The sequence below is a fragment of the Xenopus laevis genome, chromosome 5L (assembly GCF_017654675.1).
Source record: "Xenopus laevis strain J_2021 chromosome 5L, Xenopus_laevis_v10.1, whole genome shotgun sequence".
Lineage (NCBI taxonomy): Eukaryota > Metazoa > Chordata > Amphibia > Anura > Pipidae > Xenopus > Xenopus laevis.
Window position 1 is genome coordinate 160247721 of NC_054379.1, and position 20478 is coordinate 160268198.

The 20478-nt window shown below is 36.1% G+C and overlaps 1 protein-coding gene across 1 annotated transcript; it reads left to right on the forward strand.

Annotated features, from left to right (window-relative positions):
• Positions 1-5101: 5101 nt before the first annotated feature.
• Positions 5102-19354, forward strand: LOC108716383 (cytochrome P450 2K4). The gene is made up of 9 exons (XM_041563595.1): positions 5102-5290; positions 7427-7589; positions 7962-8111; positions 11351-11511; positions 13873-14049; positions 15970-16111; positions 17213-17397; positions 18087-18228; positions 19020-19354. The coding sequence occupies exons 1-9, from the start codon at positions 5111-5113 to the stop codon at positions 19196-19198; spliced, it is 1479 nt and encodes a 492-aa protein (XP_041419529.1). The 5' UTR covers positions 5102-5110; the 3' UTR covers positions 19199-19354.
• The last annotated feature ends 1124 nt before the right edge of the window (positions 19355-20478 follow it).

Below are 20478 nucleotides of genomic sequence, written 5' to 3' on the forward strand. Positions count from 1 at the left end.
TTATACGGCTTTCAAACTCACTAATACTCAGGAAGACAAAAATAAATACAATGAGACGAAACAGCTTTTAGATACTTTATTGACTGATAAAGCACATAACTCGTTAAACCACACAGCAAACAAATTTTATAGATGGGGAAACAAATCAGGTAAACTTTTAGCCAGAATACCTGCAAAAAAAAACAATTAACCCTTATATACGTAAATTACAAATCCCACAAGGATGGACTAAAGATTCCGATCAAATAAAGGGCATTTTAACGACTCACTTTCAGAAACTATATAACGCCCCGACAGACGATCCGATAGACGGCCTTAAATTCTTGCAAGAAGCTGAGCTTCAAAAGTTGTCAGTCCAAGATAGAGAGATTCTTGACGCTCCTGTAACAAAGGAAGAAATTTCAAAAACAATTAAACAATTAAAAAACAACAAAACGCCAGGACCGGATGGTCTCTCTGCAGAATATTACAAATTACTAACATCTGAACTCTCCCCTATCTTAACTACTCTATACAATTAAATCCTGCAAGGCTCACCATTGTGGCATGAGGCCAATGTAGCCAGAATAATATTAATTCCAAAAGAAGGCAGAGACCCAACAGACTGCACATCATATCGCCCCATATCACTACTCAATCAAGATGTAAAAATTTTGACTAAAATAATGGCTGACAGATTACAACGAATCCTTCCTAGAATACTTACCGAACATCAAGTAGGCTTCCTCAAACATAGGCAACTGGTGCAAGCCCTTCGGAAGATACTCACAGCTGTATACCACTGTAACCTAGAAAAAAGAAAACAAGGGATATTACTAAACTTAGATGCGGACAAAGCCTTTGACCGGATTTCACATGCACATTTCCGACGATTACTAAAATTTCAACATATTGGCATTCAAATGTTCAACCTATTCAAAAGCCTATTCTTCGACCCATGCACTTATATCACAGTAAATGGCCAAAATTCGGAAAGATTTCTGATTAGCAGAGGAACAAGACAAGGCTGTCCGCTCTCTCCATTATTATTCAACCTTGCTAAAGACCCTCTATTACGACACTTCTTACAGACTTCAACTATTTCAGGTATTCCAATCAACCGAACACGATTGAAAGTCACAGCTTTTGCTGATGACATATTACTTTTTATACAAAACCCTCAAACGGAAATCCCAACTATTTTATTGATCATACACAGATTTGGACAAATAGCAGGCTTTCAAATCAATACAGGAAAGTCTGAGGCTCTTCAACTCCACGATACCACCTCACAAAATTGGCCCACTGACTTTCCCTTTAAAAAAGCTCAACATTACATAACATACTTAGGCATAAAAATACCTAAACAGCACAAAGAAATCTATAAATTGAACATTCGATCGATTATAGATAAGATACAGCAAGACACGCAACAGTGGAAGCACATTAATTTAACTTTTTTGGGTAGAATCCACTTTCTTAAAATGATTTTGTTCCCTATACTAATATATCCACTGCAAATGTTACCATATCGTATCAAACCAACTGATTTAAAACGTATCAATCATATATTTAGCACCTTTATTTGGCAGAATAAACGCTCTAGAATCAGCATATTTAAACTACAACAACCAAAAAACCTAGGGGGAGTTAACCTACCAAATGTTAAGGAATACAACGAAGCAGCACTACTCAGATATGCAGGAGATTGGCTAACACACAGGAATTGGTTTGCCGACACAGATCTAGACCAATCTCAAACAGAGGGCCTCACTTTAAATTACCTTCTACACTCCCCACTATCAGCGATTCCCCAATCTCTAAAAGATAACCCATTGTTTATAGACACGTACAAAACCTGGCAATCTCTAAGAACAAGACATTGACTGCCCCCACACCACTCGCCATATCTAACATGGCTAGGTAATAAGGACTTCCCTATAGGATTATCAAATCCGGTTCTATACGGTTGGCGAGATGCAGGATTAGATACAGTGTGTCACCTTACCAACAACAACCGAAACCTACTCTCCCCAATGGAACCAAAAGATAAATTTCTAGATACAAACTCTTACATATTTCTTAGCATGCAAATATTACATTTCGCCAGAAATACGATACACAAAATTAAAGACACTGCAGATAGTAATGCGATAGGCAATCTTTGGAAAGAGAAAACTACCATACGCTCGACTGCACATATATACCACATGCTACGGACAAACATAGACATAGACACAGACAAACCCCTCTATCTGAAATGGACAACACTTACACCACAAATTCCTACCACCAAAATCTTAAAATCTCACATACGCATAACTCAGCTACTACCTAGCAGCAGATATCAAGAAATGGCGTTACAGTTTCTTCATAATTCCTATCTAACACCTGAAAAACGATTTAAGATGGGAACCCTCCCCTCAGACAGGTGCACTCGATGCACGGCTCCTAAGGCAGATCTTTTACACATGCTCTGGTCATGTCCTCGAATACAAAACTTTTGGCTGGAAGTAACCTCCTATTGGACACAAATTGTGAACAAACCGATCCAACCCACTATAGACTGGGCCTTGTTTAGTACTGTTCAGCACTACCCGAATTTAAATAAAGGGGAGAGACATTTGGTGGCTAGGTTGGCGGCGGCATCCCGGAAGACAATTCTACACCAATGGCTCTCCACAGAGGCCCCATCAATCACACTTATGAAACAGAAATTACACCACATATTTCACATGGACTGGCTTGAAGCCATGACAAAAAAAGAACAACAAGCCGAAAAATTTTTCTCCACATGGATCACTTACATTAGCAGTCTCCCCATACCACTCAGATATTTAACCACCCACACCTTCATGAATACGACGTGGTATGACACAGAAATTCTAAAAGGCAACTCACTAATACTTGAAACAAATAATCATATTCAAAACATGCTGCAAAGAACTGGACCACCTACAAGCTCGCCCCCCAGGAATCACCGTACTAATACACTTTTGACATCTTATATAAGGAATCAAACCTAGTCTGTTAAATTTTTCTCTCCTCCTATCAATGCTCTGAACTGATCTCGAGACTTGATATTATATATTGTGAAATTATACATAGGAATATATCGTTATGTTAACTTTGAATTTATTTCCTTCTCTCTCTTATACTATTTCTCTTTTTTTTCCACATTATATGCATGTTCGTTTGACACCAAAAATTAATGTGCATCCATGCTTGGACGTGCTAACTGTCCAAAATATTTAAAACATGCTTTGAAAACTAATAAAAACATTTTGGGAAAAAACCCCAAAAAACATCGAAATGAATGGAGAGAGGCGTTATTTCACTCTAGCGGACTCGAACTTCACTCTTTGATAAATGTACCCCTATTACTTGCCTCTATTCTATTGCATGGGGATGTTTATATAGAGGATATAGAACAACAGCAGCAGAGTAACAAGTAGGTGGTTGCATATAAGTTTGTTTGGAACGGACTGTACAGATATGGGATCTGTTATCCAGAATGATCGGGACCAGGGGTTTTCGGAATAAGGAATCTTTTCGTGATTTGGATCTTCATACCTTAAGGCAATGGACACACATAGGTTTTACCACTGCGGTCCACGCCGCAGGTTTTTAAAAAAGCTGACCGCTGCATAAATACGAACGGAAGTGCCATTGCCTGAACCTGAATTTTTAAAAAAAACTGCAGCGTGGACTGCGGCAAAAACACTGCTGTAAAACGGATGTGTGTCCATAGCCTATGTCTACTAGAAAAGCAATAAACCCAATAGGCTGGTTTTGCTTCCAATAAGGAGTAATTATATCTTAGTTGGGATCAAATACAGCTATGGGACCTGTTAACCAGAATGCTAGGGACCTGGGGTTTTGTGGATAACAGATCTTTCCATAATTTGGATCTTCAGACCTTAAGTCTACTAGAAAATCATGTAAACATTAAATAAACCCAATAGGCTGGTGTTGCCTCCAATAAGGATTAATTATATCTTAGTTGGGATCAAGTACAAGCTACTGTTTTATTATTACAGAAAAAAAGGAAATCATTTTTAAAAATTAGAAATGATTTGCTTATAATGGAGTCTATGGGAGATGGCCTTGCCATAATTTGGATCTTCATACCTTAAATCTATTAGAAAATCATGTAAACATTAAATAAACCCAATAGACTGGTTTTGCCTCCAATAAGGATTAATTATATCTTAGTTGGGATCAAGTACAAGCTACTGTTTTATTATTACAGAAAAAAAGGAAATCATTTTTAAAAATTAGAAATGATTTGCTTATAATGGAGTCTATGGGAGATGGCCTTGCCATAATTTGGATCTTCATACCTTAAATCTATTAGAAAATCATGTAAACATTAAATAAACCCAATAGACTGGTTTTGCCTCCAATAAGGATTAATTATATCTTAGTTGGGACTCATGGGGTGACTCTTCAACATAATAATATTTTCTCCATGTGGGGCGTGAACTCTATAAACTCACAGCTCAAGTAGGACACTGTGTAAAAGGGTAACCGGTGGCCTTTCACACAGAGAACATGATAGCGGAAGTGTTATGTGTGTGTTGCATCTGATGGAATGTTGCTGCGTTTGTAGGAAAGTGTTTCACCTACAGATACAGGTGTAATGCACCCTTGGTTAATGCTTAGCGAACTTGTCACATGACCTGTAACTCTTAGCCCAGATTTTTTTTCCCTCCTTGCAAGGTAACAGCAGGTATCCCCTTGTGGGCGGGGCTAACTAATATAAATACCAACACAAGACAGCATTGCCTGTGATACTGGCTCAAACAAGACCTTAGAGAGAATTTAATTTGCAGAAGAGACTGGAGCAGAGAACAAAACTCTGATTCTACAGCTGCACTTGCTGAACCCACCTTGCACTCCCCTTCTGCTGCAGGTTGGTACTGTGGTTTTGTATTTATAACCAGATTATATATTATGTTATATTAGGATTCCTTCACAACACAGTGCACTTAAAGAATATACGAATATATATGTATTTTAAGGTGCACTCAAGTGTGCCCTATACAGCAATGCATATCCTTATAAACCTCATATTGTGATGTCACAATATATTTTGTCTTGTTCCTTTTAATTGCAGGTGTAACTTAACATGATCGCCATGGATCCCGTCTCTGTACTTCTGTCTGTTGTCATTTGTGTTTTCTTCTTTAAAGTCTTCTATGGTGGGAAAGGAGGACCCCAGAATTTCCCTCCTGGACCCAAACCATTGCCGCTCATTGGAAATCTTCCTATTATGAATATGATGAAACCCCATCTAACCTTCATGGAGGTAACACCAGAAATTAGTTGTATGTAGTTGCCTCCTTCCCATTATCTTCTTCCCATCTTGCCCTGTTCTTGTTTGTATCAAAACCATGCATTTGTCTATAATGAAAATAATAATATCTATCAGCTCATTTATGATTTAAAGTGCACATACATGGATGTCCTGTGTTTTGCTCTACTAGTGTGCAACTGTATGTCATTTATCACAGCAGACCGATGTTGATTTAAATCCCAGTGACATTCCCCCCATCAATTTAATTCAACAGTTTCATTATCAAGGAGAAGTCACTGTGCTGAAGGTGTAGGGCACCAGTGTGTCAGAAGGCTGAGAGAGAACCCTCATAGCTATTTGTATTGCTAGATAAAATTAAATGACCAGTTGCAATTGAATTGCATCTCACATTGAATCTCGTCCACGAGTTTTCACATGATAAACCATGAGATAACTTTTTCTCTCTGCATTAAATCAGGACCATTGGACCAGATTCAATTCATTGAGAAAAAGGTTTATCACATGAAAAGTCATAGACGAGATTTAATTTGAGATGCAATTCAATTCAGAAGAACTTATCTCACTGTTTATCATGTGAAAACTCTATTGTAGTCTATGGGGAAAAAACTGGAACTGAATTTGGAGAAAAGTTTTTTTCTCCTCGAATTGAATCTCGTCCATGAGTTTTCGCGTGATAAAGCTTAAGTTAATTTTTTTTTCACTGAACTGAATCTGTCCATTGTGAGTTATAACTCTACAACAAATAACTTGTGCCTCTTCCGACTTTACTAATTTTAGGGGTAGGTTATGGACTCTTGGAATCAGGATCAAAGATTTCAAAGCCAAAGACTCAGATTTCCTGAATTAGATTCCATTTGTTTCCTTTTTAATGCATACTATTCTCTCATCAATTCTCTTCATATTTGTAAGTGCACAGAATATTATTATACCAAAACCATGTTGTATAATTTTATATTTAGGACAAGGCTTGCAAAGCCAACTCAAGACTAATGGGGTTATTTACTAAACTCTGAATGCAAAAATCACAAAAAATTTGTGATTTTTTTAATATAAAATCGGACTTCTAAATAATCACAAATTTTTCAGAATTTATTAAACCCTGAGGATGGAAAAGTCAGAATCAGAAAATCCGTCATCTCAGACCTGTCGAGGTTGCATATAATTCAATGGGAGAAGTCCCAATGATTTTTTGATGTGCGCTGGGTTTTTGGCAATACCCCAAAGTTTTCTCAGTTTTCGGGTAAAAAACCCGAAAAATCGTGAAAAACGGATGAAAAATCCCAAAAAAAGGTGAAAATAAGATTTTTCACGATTTTTTCCCGCAAACAAAATTTTCGGGAAAGTGTATTAATAAATAAGCCCAAAAAAACCTGTGCGGATTTGGTCAGAGTTTTTTTCAGAAAATCTTGAGATTTTCTGATAAATAACCAGCTAAGTGTCCATTTACTAACAATTGAAATTCATTTTTTTCCCATGAAAATTCATAGTTTGACTATTTTTTTTAACGTTCTAAAAGTTCTGCATTTATTAAGTGTAAAAATGAACCTCTTAACACAAAACTTTCCTTGGTAAAAGTTGTCTATAGAAGTCAATTGGAGCTGCGCTGATCATATTGGACCATTTTGAATCAATTTGAACTTCTAAAGATTTTTGGATTTTTTTTTTGCTAGGAATTGTCAAAAAGACTAAAAAATTTTAGAGGTTTTAGGGATATTTGTATTTTTTTCTGGATCATTCAGTGTAATTTCCCGTTTGTACTTTTTTTATTCGGATCTTTTAATATAAATATAATAATAAAATGTAATAAAAATAATAAACTGTCATGACATTTGTGGTTTTAGAGAAAGTTTAGAGCGTTAAGTTGTGGTTTCAAAAACCTCAAAAACCCCTAAAATTCGAACTTTAATAATTAGGCCTCTATGTAACTAGGAAAAAAAAGCACCTCAATAATCTTGACTAAATATCTCCAGTAAGCCACAGTGAACTTTCTACTCTCTTACTCACTTTTTCTCAGTTTCCTCTAAGTTAAAACATAAAAGGAAAAATATGTCTCTCTATGAATAACTACAGTTGCAAATAAATGATTATTATTTAGATGACAGTATCCCATTAATGCTTCCATTACAGCTGGCTAAGACATACGGCTCTGTATTCAGCGTTCAGCTTGGCATGCAGAAGACTGTTGTGCTTTGTGGCACCGACACAGTGAGAGACGCTCTTATCAACCACGCCGAGGAGTTTTCAGAGAGAGCCAGAATTCCCATTATTGATGATGTTACTAAAGGACATGGTAACCTTATTCAAAATAAATCTGTTCATGACAGTTGTTTATCATTTGGCTTCAAAATTAATCATAGAAGGCTCCTCAAATCCAGCATGTATTGGGTTTTGGTTACATGACAGTCCATGTCTTTTCCTACTACCCGTGTTGCATATAGCAGAAAACTTCAGGGTATTGCCAAAAACCCATGATTTTTGCATTCGGAGCTTAGTAAATAACCCCCTAAATGTTAACTCAAAGGTGAACAACCACTTTAAAGTATTATTGGACTAAAGATAGGATTGAGCTTAATAGTACCTTATGACCTAAGCTAGTGCAGTGTAATATCGACATTTGTACTACAGTTTTACTAGAGCATTTACAGTCTTTCTTTTTTCTCAGGTATTGTTTTTGCTCATGGAGAGAACTGGAAAGTTATGCGAAGATTCACTCTTTCTACATTAAGAGACTTTGGGATGGGGAAGAAGACTTTAGAAGATAAGATCTGTGAAGAGAGTGATTGTCTAGTGGAAACGTTTAAGTACTATAATGGTAAGGGTGAACATATATATATATATATATATATATACAGTATATATATATATATATATATATATATATATATATATATATATATATATATATATATATATATATATAGATACACAGTCCATAAATTCTCCACACGCCGTTTACTTGTAATTACCCAGGTGCTACGATTAAGCTGCTGTATTATTCATTCATTCAAGAAGTAGGTGCACACTGGGATTTGATTTATAAAGATAAAAATTCAAACTTTTATTATCATATTTAAAATCGGCCAACGTTTCGATCTCCACTTAAGACCTTTATCAAGACCTTTATCAAGATATATATATATAATTGCTCAAAAGATAAAAAAGGTGGCACTCCGGTAAGACAAAAAGGTGGTTTATTCCAACAGGTCACTGACCAACATCACCTGACGCATTTCGGGAATAACTCCCTTAATCATAGGCTTACAGGTACAATTGTGTCACTTCCTTTAATAGGTCATATAACAGTGACCTCTACAGGTCTACTTATATAAATGCAACATGTATAAAATTTAACCCTGTAGTTGGTCTGATCATAAAAAAAACATTTTTATTTGAACCATTAAAATCAAGTAATATATATATATATATATATATATATATATATATATATATATATATATATATATATATATATATATATATATATATATATATATATATATATATATATATATATATATATATAAATATAAATATAGTATGCTCCAAAAGGAGCCTTTCTGATGCCATAAGCTGAGATATGTGCCCACGAGTAATTTTAGGATCTCCATTATATACATGTTTTTCTTTTCCCATAAAACTTAAGATTCCTATATCAAATTAGTATAAACATAATAAGTATATGTGAATATATGTCAATGTATAGTTCTTGGGGCCACATTGTAACCTTATTAAAAAGGGGAATGTACTCAATAAGTATGATACATACGTACAAACAAAATGAATATATATATAGATATATGTGTCTAAAAGGGACATTATGTTAGAGCCATATTATAACCTTATTTAGAAAAAAGAGAGAGAGAGTGCTATTGTTAAATATGAAATAGAGATTGGATTTTTATATATTCTACCATCTGATACTTCATTATAGATACATATAAGGTCATGTCTTGTGTTTAAACCTTTCGGTGTTCTGGTGTCTAATTCTAAAATCCAGTATGCTTCCCTTAGGTTCAAGGGGCGCAAATATCACCCACTCTCACGGGGATCTTTACCTGTTCAATAACTTTTACACCCAGATCCTGTGTGCCCCTAGAGGAGCATCAGAGCCGGGCCAACCCGGCCAGACGCCCTAGGCAACCTGGCGGGCCACGGCGCCGGCTCAGTGCGCGCGAAACTGCGCTCCAGCGCACATGCTCAAAGCTTTGCTCCAGCGCGCATGCGCGAAATATCGTGCGCGCATGCGCAGAAGCGCATTTTCGTGAAAGTTACACTCGCCAGTCTGGGAGAGACGGGACCAGACACGGGGTAGGCGACAGAGCAGGTACAGGCCTGGCGCCCCCCCAGCTTTGCGCCCTAGGCACGTGCCTACTCTGCCTACCCCTAGTTCCGGCCCTGAGGAGCATGCTAGAAAATGTTTACCATATATATATGTGGCTGGTGATATTCAGTAGATTATTTACATTCAAAATATGTTCATATTAAACTGTACCCTAATGTGATTGCAGCAGCCATATACCCTGTCCAATAAATAAAGAATAGTTAAGAGAGCAGCAGATACAGGCAGGCAAGGAAGCAAATCAATATGGTGGTGCATTTGTAATGAGATATCAAACATTCCACAAGTTATATGTCATCTTTCCTGTCAGTGTCCTTTTTAATGCAAGAAGGCATTTCATTAGCTTTAGTGGACACTTAGGGGCAGATTCATTAAGGGTCGAATTTCGAAGTTAAAAATACTTAGAAATTCGACCCTCGAATTGAAATCCTTCGACTTCGAATATCGAAGTTGAAGGATTTAGCGCAAATACTGCGATCGTACGATCGAAGGATTATTCCTGCGATCGAACGATTAAATCCTTCGAAACGAACGATTCGAAGGATTTTAATCCAACGATCGAAGGAAAATCCTTCGATCAAAAATTCACAGGCAAGCCTATGGGGACCTTCCCCATAGGCTAACATTGACTTCGGTAGGTTTTACCTGCCGAAGTAGGGGGTCGAAGTTTTTTTTAAAGGGAAAGTACTTAGACTATCGAATGGTCGAATAGTCGAACGATTTTTCGTTCGATTCGTTCGATTTCGTTCGAATTCGAACGAATTTAACCAATTCGATGGTCGAAGTACCAAAAAAATACTTCGAAATTCGAATTTTTTTCATTCGAATCCTTCACTCGAGCTTAGTGAATCGGCCCCTTACTGACACTAAGGTGCACAGTCTGTTATCCATAATAACCCCAATTTCTTCTCAATAAAGACCCTACAATCCTAAACCCAACAATTCCATTTAGTACAGGTATGGGACCTGTTATCTAGAATGCTCAGGACCTGGTGCTTTCTGGTAATGGATCTTTCTGTAATTTGGATTTTTATAACTTAGGTCTACTAGAAAATCATTAAATAAACCCAATAGGCTGGTTTTGCTTCCTATAAGGATTAATTATATCTTAGTTGGGATCAAGTACAAGTTACTGCTTTATTATTACACAAAAAAGGAAATAATTTAAAAAAATCTGGATTATTTGGATAAAATGCAGTCTATGGGAGATGGCCTTTCTGTAATTTGGAGCTTTCCGGATAACGGTTTTCCAGATAACAGATCCCATACCTGTTTAAAAGTAGCATTTATGTTGATTTTGCTCAAATGTATATCCTTGTATTTATTAATGTTAAATCTCCTTTTCCAGTTTGATGTACAGTCCCCCAATGTATTTGTATCACATCAAATCTATATCAACTTTAATGGTCCAGATTTCTCCCCGCCATGAAATGTGTTCCAATATCTTAACCCTTAATAGCCTTCAAAAAATTTTACTACCATAAATGGAGAAACTAATCCTTTTTTGAATAATGGCACCTCAGCAAATTTTAATGAGTCACAGAGGTTGATTAAAGTGGTTTGGTAACCACAAAGCCATTCCCTGAGTAATAGGACACACACAAAAAAACTGATTTTAGAATAAAAAGGGCCATGATTGGGATAATTTGTTTATAGTCTATTGGAGGATATCATGAGAATATATATTTACTCTTCTTTTTTCTTTCCCTTAGGAAAGCCATTTGATAACACCTTGATATTAAATTCTGCTGTAGCCAACATCATAGTGACCATACTCCTTGGTGATCGATTTGAATATAAGGATCCGACAATGCTGAACCTTATAAAAGTAGTGAATCAAAATATCAGGATTGGTGGTGGCTTTATGGCTAGGGTAAGCTATTTTATTATATACACTTTGTTTTTAGTCCCATGTATAGTGCTATTAATTCAATGGAAATATTGTCAAAGTAGTCAAATGTTACTGAAACTTCATTATTTCAAAAGCATTTCAAACATAATTGAAAGGTTGTAAAACAGTGATGAGTTTTCATCAGTTTTTGCCATAAAGAAGTTCTTCGTCCATCCCATTATGTCGATCTCAGTGATAGTTTGATTGCAGCAAAAATTGTGAATTTGTGTTTCAGAAACTTGAATTTTCGAGATTTATTAAGTGATAAAAACGTAAACGAATATAAAATTTCAGCATCTAAATCCATTGAGTTCATGGGAGTTGTATTATGATGAAAACAATGACTCGTTGAAAATGAGTAGAATTCAATTCCTGGGTTAGATTCAGGTTGAAACTAATACTCATTTTTTATCTTAAATCAATCCAATTTTTTCCTCGACTGCTAACATATTCAATGTCGGACTGGGACACCAGAGGCCCACCCAAAAACCTTTGACCAGGGGCCCACCAATCAATGTGAGACCAGGGGCCCACTCTTAGTACTATTTTTCTTCCTCTCCTCACTCAACCTCTATTCTCGTAGTCTCTTTTCTTTACATACTATACTCTATTTTTCCATCTATTTAGCCTCTTTGTTCTCATAGAAATAGGGAATGGCCATGAAATAAGCCAAATGTTTAGCAGCATGAGGGCCACTGACACCTGGGCCCACCGGGACTTTTCCTGGAATCCCTGTGGGCCAGTCTGACACTGAACATATTTATAAAAAAAAAAAAATCTGAAAATCTTGATCAAATTAATTCACAAAAAGATGCACATTTATTATTATATAGGATTTGTTATCTAATGCTTGAGACTTTGGGATGTGGTTTTCTGCATAAGGTTTAGTCAGGTAATTTGGACCATACTTTATAGGGCTAATTTACTAACAATCAGATTCTGTTTTTTTCCAAGAATCTCTAAAAATGTGTGTTTTTTCTATATTTCTTAAAAACTCTAAAAATTTTAAGTACAATTTAAAAACCACGAAAATAACTAATACAAAAATTCACCAGATAAAAGTTGTCGAGGTCCTATAGAAGTCAACGGGAGCTGCAGTGATCCAATTGGACTGTTTAATCAATTCCGACTTTTAAAAAGGTTTTAGAATTTTTAGAGGTTTTCAAGGTATTCAGATTTTCCAAATTGTTTTTTTTTTTTGGATCATTTAAATAACATTTAGGGGCACATTTACTTAGCTCGAGTGAAGGATTAGAAGGAAAAAAACTTCGAATTTCGAATGTTTTTTTTGGCTACTTCGACCATCGAATTGGCTACTTCGACCATCGACTACGACTTTGAATCGAACGATTCGAACTAAAAATCGTTCGAATATTCGACCATTCGATAGTCAAAGTACTGTCTCTTTAAAAAAAACTTCGACCACCTACTTCACCACCTAAAACCTACCGAGCATCAATGTTAGCCTATGGGGAAGGTCCCCATAGGCTTTCTAGCCAATTTGGGATCGAAGGAAAATCGTTCGATCGATGTATTAAAATCGTTCGATTTAAAATCCTTAATGGCTGTAATTTGGAGCATTCTAGGTTTCTGGATAATGGATCCCATACCTGTATTCCATTACTTTATAAAAGTGCAACTTTTTTTAAAAAATAATAATAAAATTAGGGATGCGCCGAATCGGTGCATCCCTAAATAAAATAGCTTAACTGCAGATTTTAGCTGCCCAATGTTTTCATTTGGATTTTTTTAACTTTTTAATTGATAAAGCTTGAAAATTGAAAAATATATGAATTCAAGATTTTTAATGTTTTGTCACACTTTTCTCAAACTGCAAAAAAAAAGGAAACCTAGATTTTAATACCTCTTCTACAATATTTGGCTACCTATGCTGGGGGTTATACTGTAATACTTTCTTCAAGTTGGCTTGATAGATCTTTAAGCTTTAGCCTGATGATCTTGTGACATTCGTTTGATAGTAGCCATACTACTGCTTGGCTATCTTTAACTGGATTTCCTTATTCGCTGGGGCTTTTTGTCCAGACTCTGGGTCTATATCCATCTTCCCACTAGGATAGGCAGGTGATTGGTTATGACTCTCCTTTCTTAGGGGATTGCACACTAGGTAATTCCTATAGCAGTAAAATCCCAATAACTTTGATTTTCACTGATTAATAAAATGATAGAAATGAGAGTCAATTTCAAGTGTTTTTTAGTTCTGTTTTATTCTTAATTCATATAGTGTGCCTGACAGTTTGAAATATTTTAAAACTCGTCTTTCTATACATGTTTATGAAAATGGAAATATTTGTAATCACATTTCTATTCTATTATCTCTTCGAGCTGTATAACATATATCCAACTATTATGCGATGGATTCCCGGCAGTCACAAAACTGTTTCTAAAAACGCAGCAAAAATATACAAGTTTCTTAATGAGACATTTACTGATCACAGAAAGCAACTGGATGTAAATGACCAGAGGGATCTCATAGACGCATTCCTTGTCAAGCAACAAGAGGTAATTCTAAATTCACAGCTAAACATCGAATATGCAGGTTTATTCTTTATTCCAGTCTCCAGCTGGTCCTGTGTGTGGCCAGTGATCCCTGGGTTCAAGTCGGCAGATGCACATCCTTCTGCTGTCACCATTTATATACTTACTATGGGCCAGATTCAATTCAGTGAGAAAAAGGTTTATCATATGAAAGGTCATGGACAAGATTCAATTTGAGATGCAATTCAATTCAGAAAAACGTATCTTACTTTTGATCACGTGAAAACTCTATTGAAGTCTATGGGAAAAAACTGGAACTGAATTTGGAAATAAGTTTTTTCTCCTTGAATTGAATCCCATCCATAAGTTTTCACTTGATAAACCATGAGATACAGTAACTAGTGATGAGCACATTTTTTCACCAGCCATGGATTTATGGCGAAATTCCGCATTTCACAGTATGCAAATTTTTGGCGAAACTGCAGCAAAATTTTGCCACTACAAAGTTACCATTAAAAAAGCCCATTGACTTTAATGCATTTGGACCAAAAAGCCGCCATAAGAAAAAATGTCCATTGACTTTAATGCATTTGGACCAAAAAGCCGCCATAAGAAAAAACGTCCATTGACTTTAATGCATTTGGACCAAAAAGCCGCCATAAGAAAAAACGTCCATTGACTTTAATGCATTTGGACCAAAAAGCCGCCATAAGAAAAAACGTCCATTGACTTTATTGCATTTGGACAAAAAAGTTGCAGAGACAAAAAAAGTTACCACAATAAAAAAATTCCTATGACTTTGGAGCGAGAAAAATTGTTGCACGTAAAAAAAAATTATTGCCCATTTCACTAATTTTTCATCGTTTTGCAAATTTTTGGGCGAAGCAGGACAGATTCTCTCATCACTAGGGATAACTTTTTCACACTAAATTGAATCTGGCCCTATATTGGTGAGGCTCGAGTATACAAGTAGCGAGGGCTCACCAGGTTGGTAATTTTCGGGTTGGTAATCAGCGGGTTAGGGTTGGGTGTAAGTTGACGTTTTGTCAACCTGCATAACACTAGTTGCCACCTTAAAGGGGAACTATCGTGAAAATGAAAGTTTAATATAAGCTTCATCATACTGAAATAAGAAACCTTCTAAATACAATCAATTAAAAATTCTGTACCATTTCTGAAATAATCAAGTTTACCTTCACTATTCCTTTCTCAGCATCTGTTTCTCTTCATTCTGTCTTCATGCAGCAGTTGGGTGTCAGATATTCATTGACAGTTAGATCCAATATATCTTATAGGGGGGCTCTTTTTGCATAGAAGATGTATTAGAGCTCACTCTATTAAAACCTGTCTCTCTACTTGCAGAATTTGTGCAAAAGGCAGTTATTTTGTTTGTACTCGAATCAGTTATTTGAGTGAGCCCTGCTAGGAAAGGAAGCCCCCCCATAAGATATATTGGATCTAACTGTCAATGAATATCTGACACCCAACTCCTGCATGAAGACAGAATGAAGAGAAACAGATGCTGAGAGAGGAATAGTGAATATAAACTTGATTATTTCAGAAACAATGCAGAATTTTTAATCGTTTGTATTTAGAAAGTTTCTAACTTCAGTATGAGGGAGCTTATATTACATTTTTATTTTCGTAATAGTTTCCCTTTAAAGGAAGCTCCTCTTTACTTTCTGCAAAACTAAGCCTTAACTTTTATAGCTGTCTCATATTTTCTTTTTTTATTTGTCTGCATACCCAACATTATCCTTATTTTATTACAGTAGTATTATTCTAACCATTCCAACAGTTTGGAAATGAGGGTTAATTTAGAAGCAATCCCTTATGTATTATTCAATCCTTGCATGCAGAGCCTCCTGTGTGCCCAAAGTCTGTATATATTGTGCCTTTTTAATCTGTAATGCAGACAATATTAATTTGGTTCTGCAATTTCAGGAGAAACTGTCTTCAAAAAAGTTTTTTCACAACCAAAATCTGACAGTCCTTGTAACCAATTTATTTGGCGCTGGAATGGAGACGACTTCAACCACTCTTAGATGGGGTCTCCTGTTAATGATGAAGTATCCAGAAATCCAGAGTAAGTGTCCAATTTGCACTGTATTTATCTTTGTCAACTTTTCATTAACTGGTGGACCTCAAGAGGGTGAGGAACTGTTGTGTAGGCTGACATTTTCCTTTTGCCTCCTTGGGAATGTAAGAGTAAGTTTGATGTTCCCACCCTTATTTTGTTTTTTCTTCAAGTTTTTATCTAGCTGTTACTATCTCTTAAACTGCCATTGTTTATCAGACTGACTACAACATCCCTAATTGCTTACATTGTGTTAGTAGGAAGCAAGAAAGGGGCTGTGGGTTTAGGACCCTGGAGGCATGTGACACCCTTTTACCATTTTAGTGAACTCTCTAGCTATGCAGTATGTTGCCTAATATGAAACCATTAATGAGATTCTCTATTTAGAATTATCAAGTTCATGATATTTGCTTTGACACTGAACAATAGAACTGACAAAGGAATATTCAGAGATGCTTTTTGCTTCACTAAAAACGATTTTTCTGATGTTCTGTCTTGGTGCTGTTCAAGTTGAACAGCAGATGTTGCTCAAGTTCCATTTCATAATATAAGCAGCGTAAGAACTGCTAAAATCATACAATGTAACTAATAATAAATATATATGAATTGCAAAAAGGGCTCATTAGTGATGGGCGAATCTGTGCCATTTCACGAAAAACTTGTGAATTTACAAAAAAATTTGCGAAATTGTGAAAAATATTTTGACGTCAATAGGGGTGAAAATAATTTTGGTGCGTGACAATTTTGACGCAAGTCACAATTTTTATATGTGTGACTATTTTGTCCAAATGCATTAAAGTCAATGGGCATCCGAATAATTTTGAAACACAGCAATTTAATGCGCGTGACTATTCTGACGTGCAACCATTTTTTTTGTTGCAGTGCATTTCTCACCAGCAAATTTTCTCCCCAGTTTCACGAATTTATTCGCTGGCGGTGAAACGCAGAAATTCGCTACAAAATCTTGCCTGGCGAATTAATTCGCCCATCACTAGTGCTCATTTATAATTAGGCTATATGCCCCCTTTAAGTATAAGAAGCTCTTTTTATTATGAACAGAACAGAAAACTATTAATGCCTGCTTTACCACTAAATTTATATTTTCTCTAGAAAAAACCCAAAAAGAAATTGAACAAGTGATTGGATCGGCACAACCTCGTCTCGAGCACCGGAAACAAATGCCCTATACTGATGCCGTTATTCATGAGATTCAGAGATTTGCAAACATCGTTCCTTTGAACGTTCCCCATGAGACAAGTCAGGATGTCACATTCAGGGGCTATTTTATTCCAAAGGTACTATCTATAGTTGCTCTATAGTTGCAATTTCAGCTTTGTAGATTTTAAAGTAATCCTTAATTAAAGTTGGGTGAATCCCAAAGTCACATACCTCATTTCTTGCCTTTATTCTGTATTACTTCACACACAAGAGAAAGAGCTTAATATTCCCCTGACTGGTTGTTTGGCCATGTACAATAGAAGCTTCTCCCACCAAGTAAACTACTGCTGGAATAGGTCTCATTGAGCAGCTGCATATTTGTTTCTGTGCTGTATCCTGATGCTCCAGTCAGAGAACTAATAAACCATAAACAGTTTATGGGAGGCCAGGCTAGGGCTCTAAAAAAACGAAAATTGGCAAGAGCATTCAGTTAGCTCATTACACTTTATAAATAAGCTAATAGAAAAAAAGCACAAAATGCGTTAGCCTGAGATAATTGTTTTTATGTTTGTCTTCCCAAATGTAGATCTCCTATTATCAGTACCCACAAATTATTTCTGTAGGATTCATCCAATCTTTTAATTTCCTTTTTTTCCCTTTCATTTCCTTTTCCATGACTTCTAATCATTTCACACATTTTTTAGGGAATCCAAGTGATTCTGCTGCTGGAAGTGGACCTTGTGCTTCCTCTATATTTACACCAGTGTATCTGCTCATCCTTTTGTCTTTTTTCTAATGGCTTCATCTGATTTTATAAACATTTTAGGGGACCCAGGTGATTCCACTGCTAACATCTGTTCTGCAAGATAAAGATTATTTCAAAAAGCCAGAAGAATTTTTTCCGGAACATTTCCTTGACTCAGAAGGGAAGTTTGTAAAAAATGAGGCCTTCCTTCCCTTCTCAGCAGGTACGGTCACTTAATATCTAAATGGTATATCTGCTTAGCTATAGATTTAATATTTAATAATAATACAGGTATGGGACCTGTTATCCAGAATGCTCAGGAACAGGAGTTTTCTGGATAATCATGTAAAAATTAAACGAACCCAATAAAGTGGTTTTGCCTCCAATAAGGATTAATTATATCTTAGTTTGGATCAAGTACAAGCTACTGTTTTATTAATACAGTATAATTCAGAGCTTTGAGAGCTTTCTGGATAACAGGTTTCCATATAAGGGATCCCATACCTGTATCAATTAAATAATTATCATTCTATTACTGTTACATGTATGGAATCTATTATTTGGAATGCGTTGGAACCCATACTTTGTATATATTTATCCACTGTCTCCTAACAGTAGAATTTGTAGGATAAAATTGTAAGAAGGTATAAGAGATTGGTCAGAATCAGCAATCAACAATGTGCAAGATATAATGATGATAATTTTCAGAATAGAATGACATACAATAGGGGGAAATTTTGGATTAGAGGACATGTGGGATATAAATGGTAGAAATTGTATAAGAATCCATACACAGAATGATGAAAATGGTGCAATATAACATGGGGTCAATATGTGCAATAGACGTATGCCTGCATAGAAGAGAATGGTTAGAATCAACAGAATATATGGGATAGAATGATGAATCTGGGGTGAATCTAGGCAAGCCAGTGCGTTATAATAGCTTGCAAAACCAGTTACACAAAAACCTTATTTCTACTGTTGTTAATATGGACTCATTCCCTTTCCACTTAGGCCGAAGAAGTTGTGCTGGAGAGACGTTGGCCAAAATGGAACTCTTCATGTTCTTCACAAAGTTACTGCAGAATTTCACATTCCAGGCACCTCCTGGAGTTGAAGTCCACCTGACTACTGGAGTGGCCATGACATCCATCCCTCTGGAACATGAGATTTGTGCTTTGCCTCGCAACTAGTCATAATAATTATAAAATGAAGTTGCTATGTTAAAAAAGGGACATGGACATTTAAAATAAACGAGAATTTTAGGGTTCAATAAGCTTGTTCCTTAATGTTCTTGTGCTTGCGCCAACCATATTGAAAAAAACAAATAAGCACTCTCTTTTACTGTTGTGTATATATATATATATATAATACACAAAAGCCGTGAATATCTTGTAAATTATATCCTTATAAACGGTGAGCAGTGATGTCATCAGTTATAAACGGTGAGTAGTGATGTAATTTCTGTCACATGACTCACTAAAATGTGTGTATTATAATTAATAAAGTACCCCCAGTTGTAAGATATGAGGATATTATTAGGGATGTAGCGAACTGTTCGCCCGCGAACTAGTTTGCGCGAACTTCGACCGTTCGCGTCCGCCGAATGTTCGCGAACGTTTGGGAACGTTCGCATTTTGAGTTCGCGTTCGATTCGAATACAAGTCGTTCGACCATTCGACCATTCGAATTCCTTCGACCGCTAAAAATCGAACGATTTCCATTCGTTCGAACGATTGTAAGCATTCGATCGAATGAAAAGCATTCGATCGAATGGCTTTGATCGTTCGATTCGAATGAAAATCCTTCAATCGAACGATTAAAATCCTTCGATCGTTCGAATCGAACGATTTTAGCGGGTGTTCGAAGTTCGTGAACTGTTCGCGAACGTTCGCATTTTTTGCCGGTGTTCGCGAACGGCGTTCGTGAACACCAAATCGGCAGTTCGCTACATCCCTAGATATTATAAGTTACCTCGGAGTTCCATGACCTGTATAAAAACACTCGGCCTTCGGCCTCGTACTTTTATATGGTCATGAAACTCCTCGGTAACTTATAATATCCTTATATTTTACAAGAGGGGGTACTTTATTCACTATATATCTTCCTGTCACTTTAACATAGTAACATAGTAAGTTAGGTTGAAAAAGACACATGTCTATTAAGTTCAACCTCAAGTCAAGAATTTTCGTCAGTGAATTTTCGTGGGCGCTTCGCAAATTTATTCCACGCTGGTGATTCGTGCAAATTCGCCACAAATTTGCGTCTGGTGAATAAATTCGCCCATCACAGCGCTGCGAAATATGCTGGCGCATATAAATAAATGTTAATAAAAAAAAAAAAAAAATCACTATATATAAAACCTTATGCTGCTTTAATCTTCTTAACTAGCAGGGAACAACATTAAAACCCTATTGTGGAATATTGACCAAAATGTATTGTACTTTACATGCATCTATTTGTTAATTGGCAT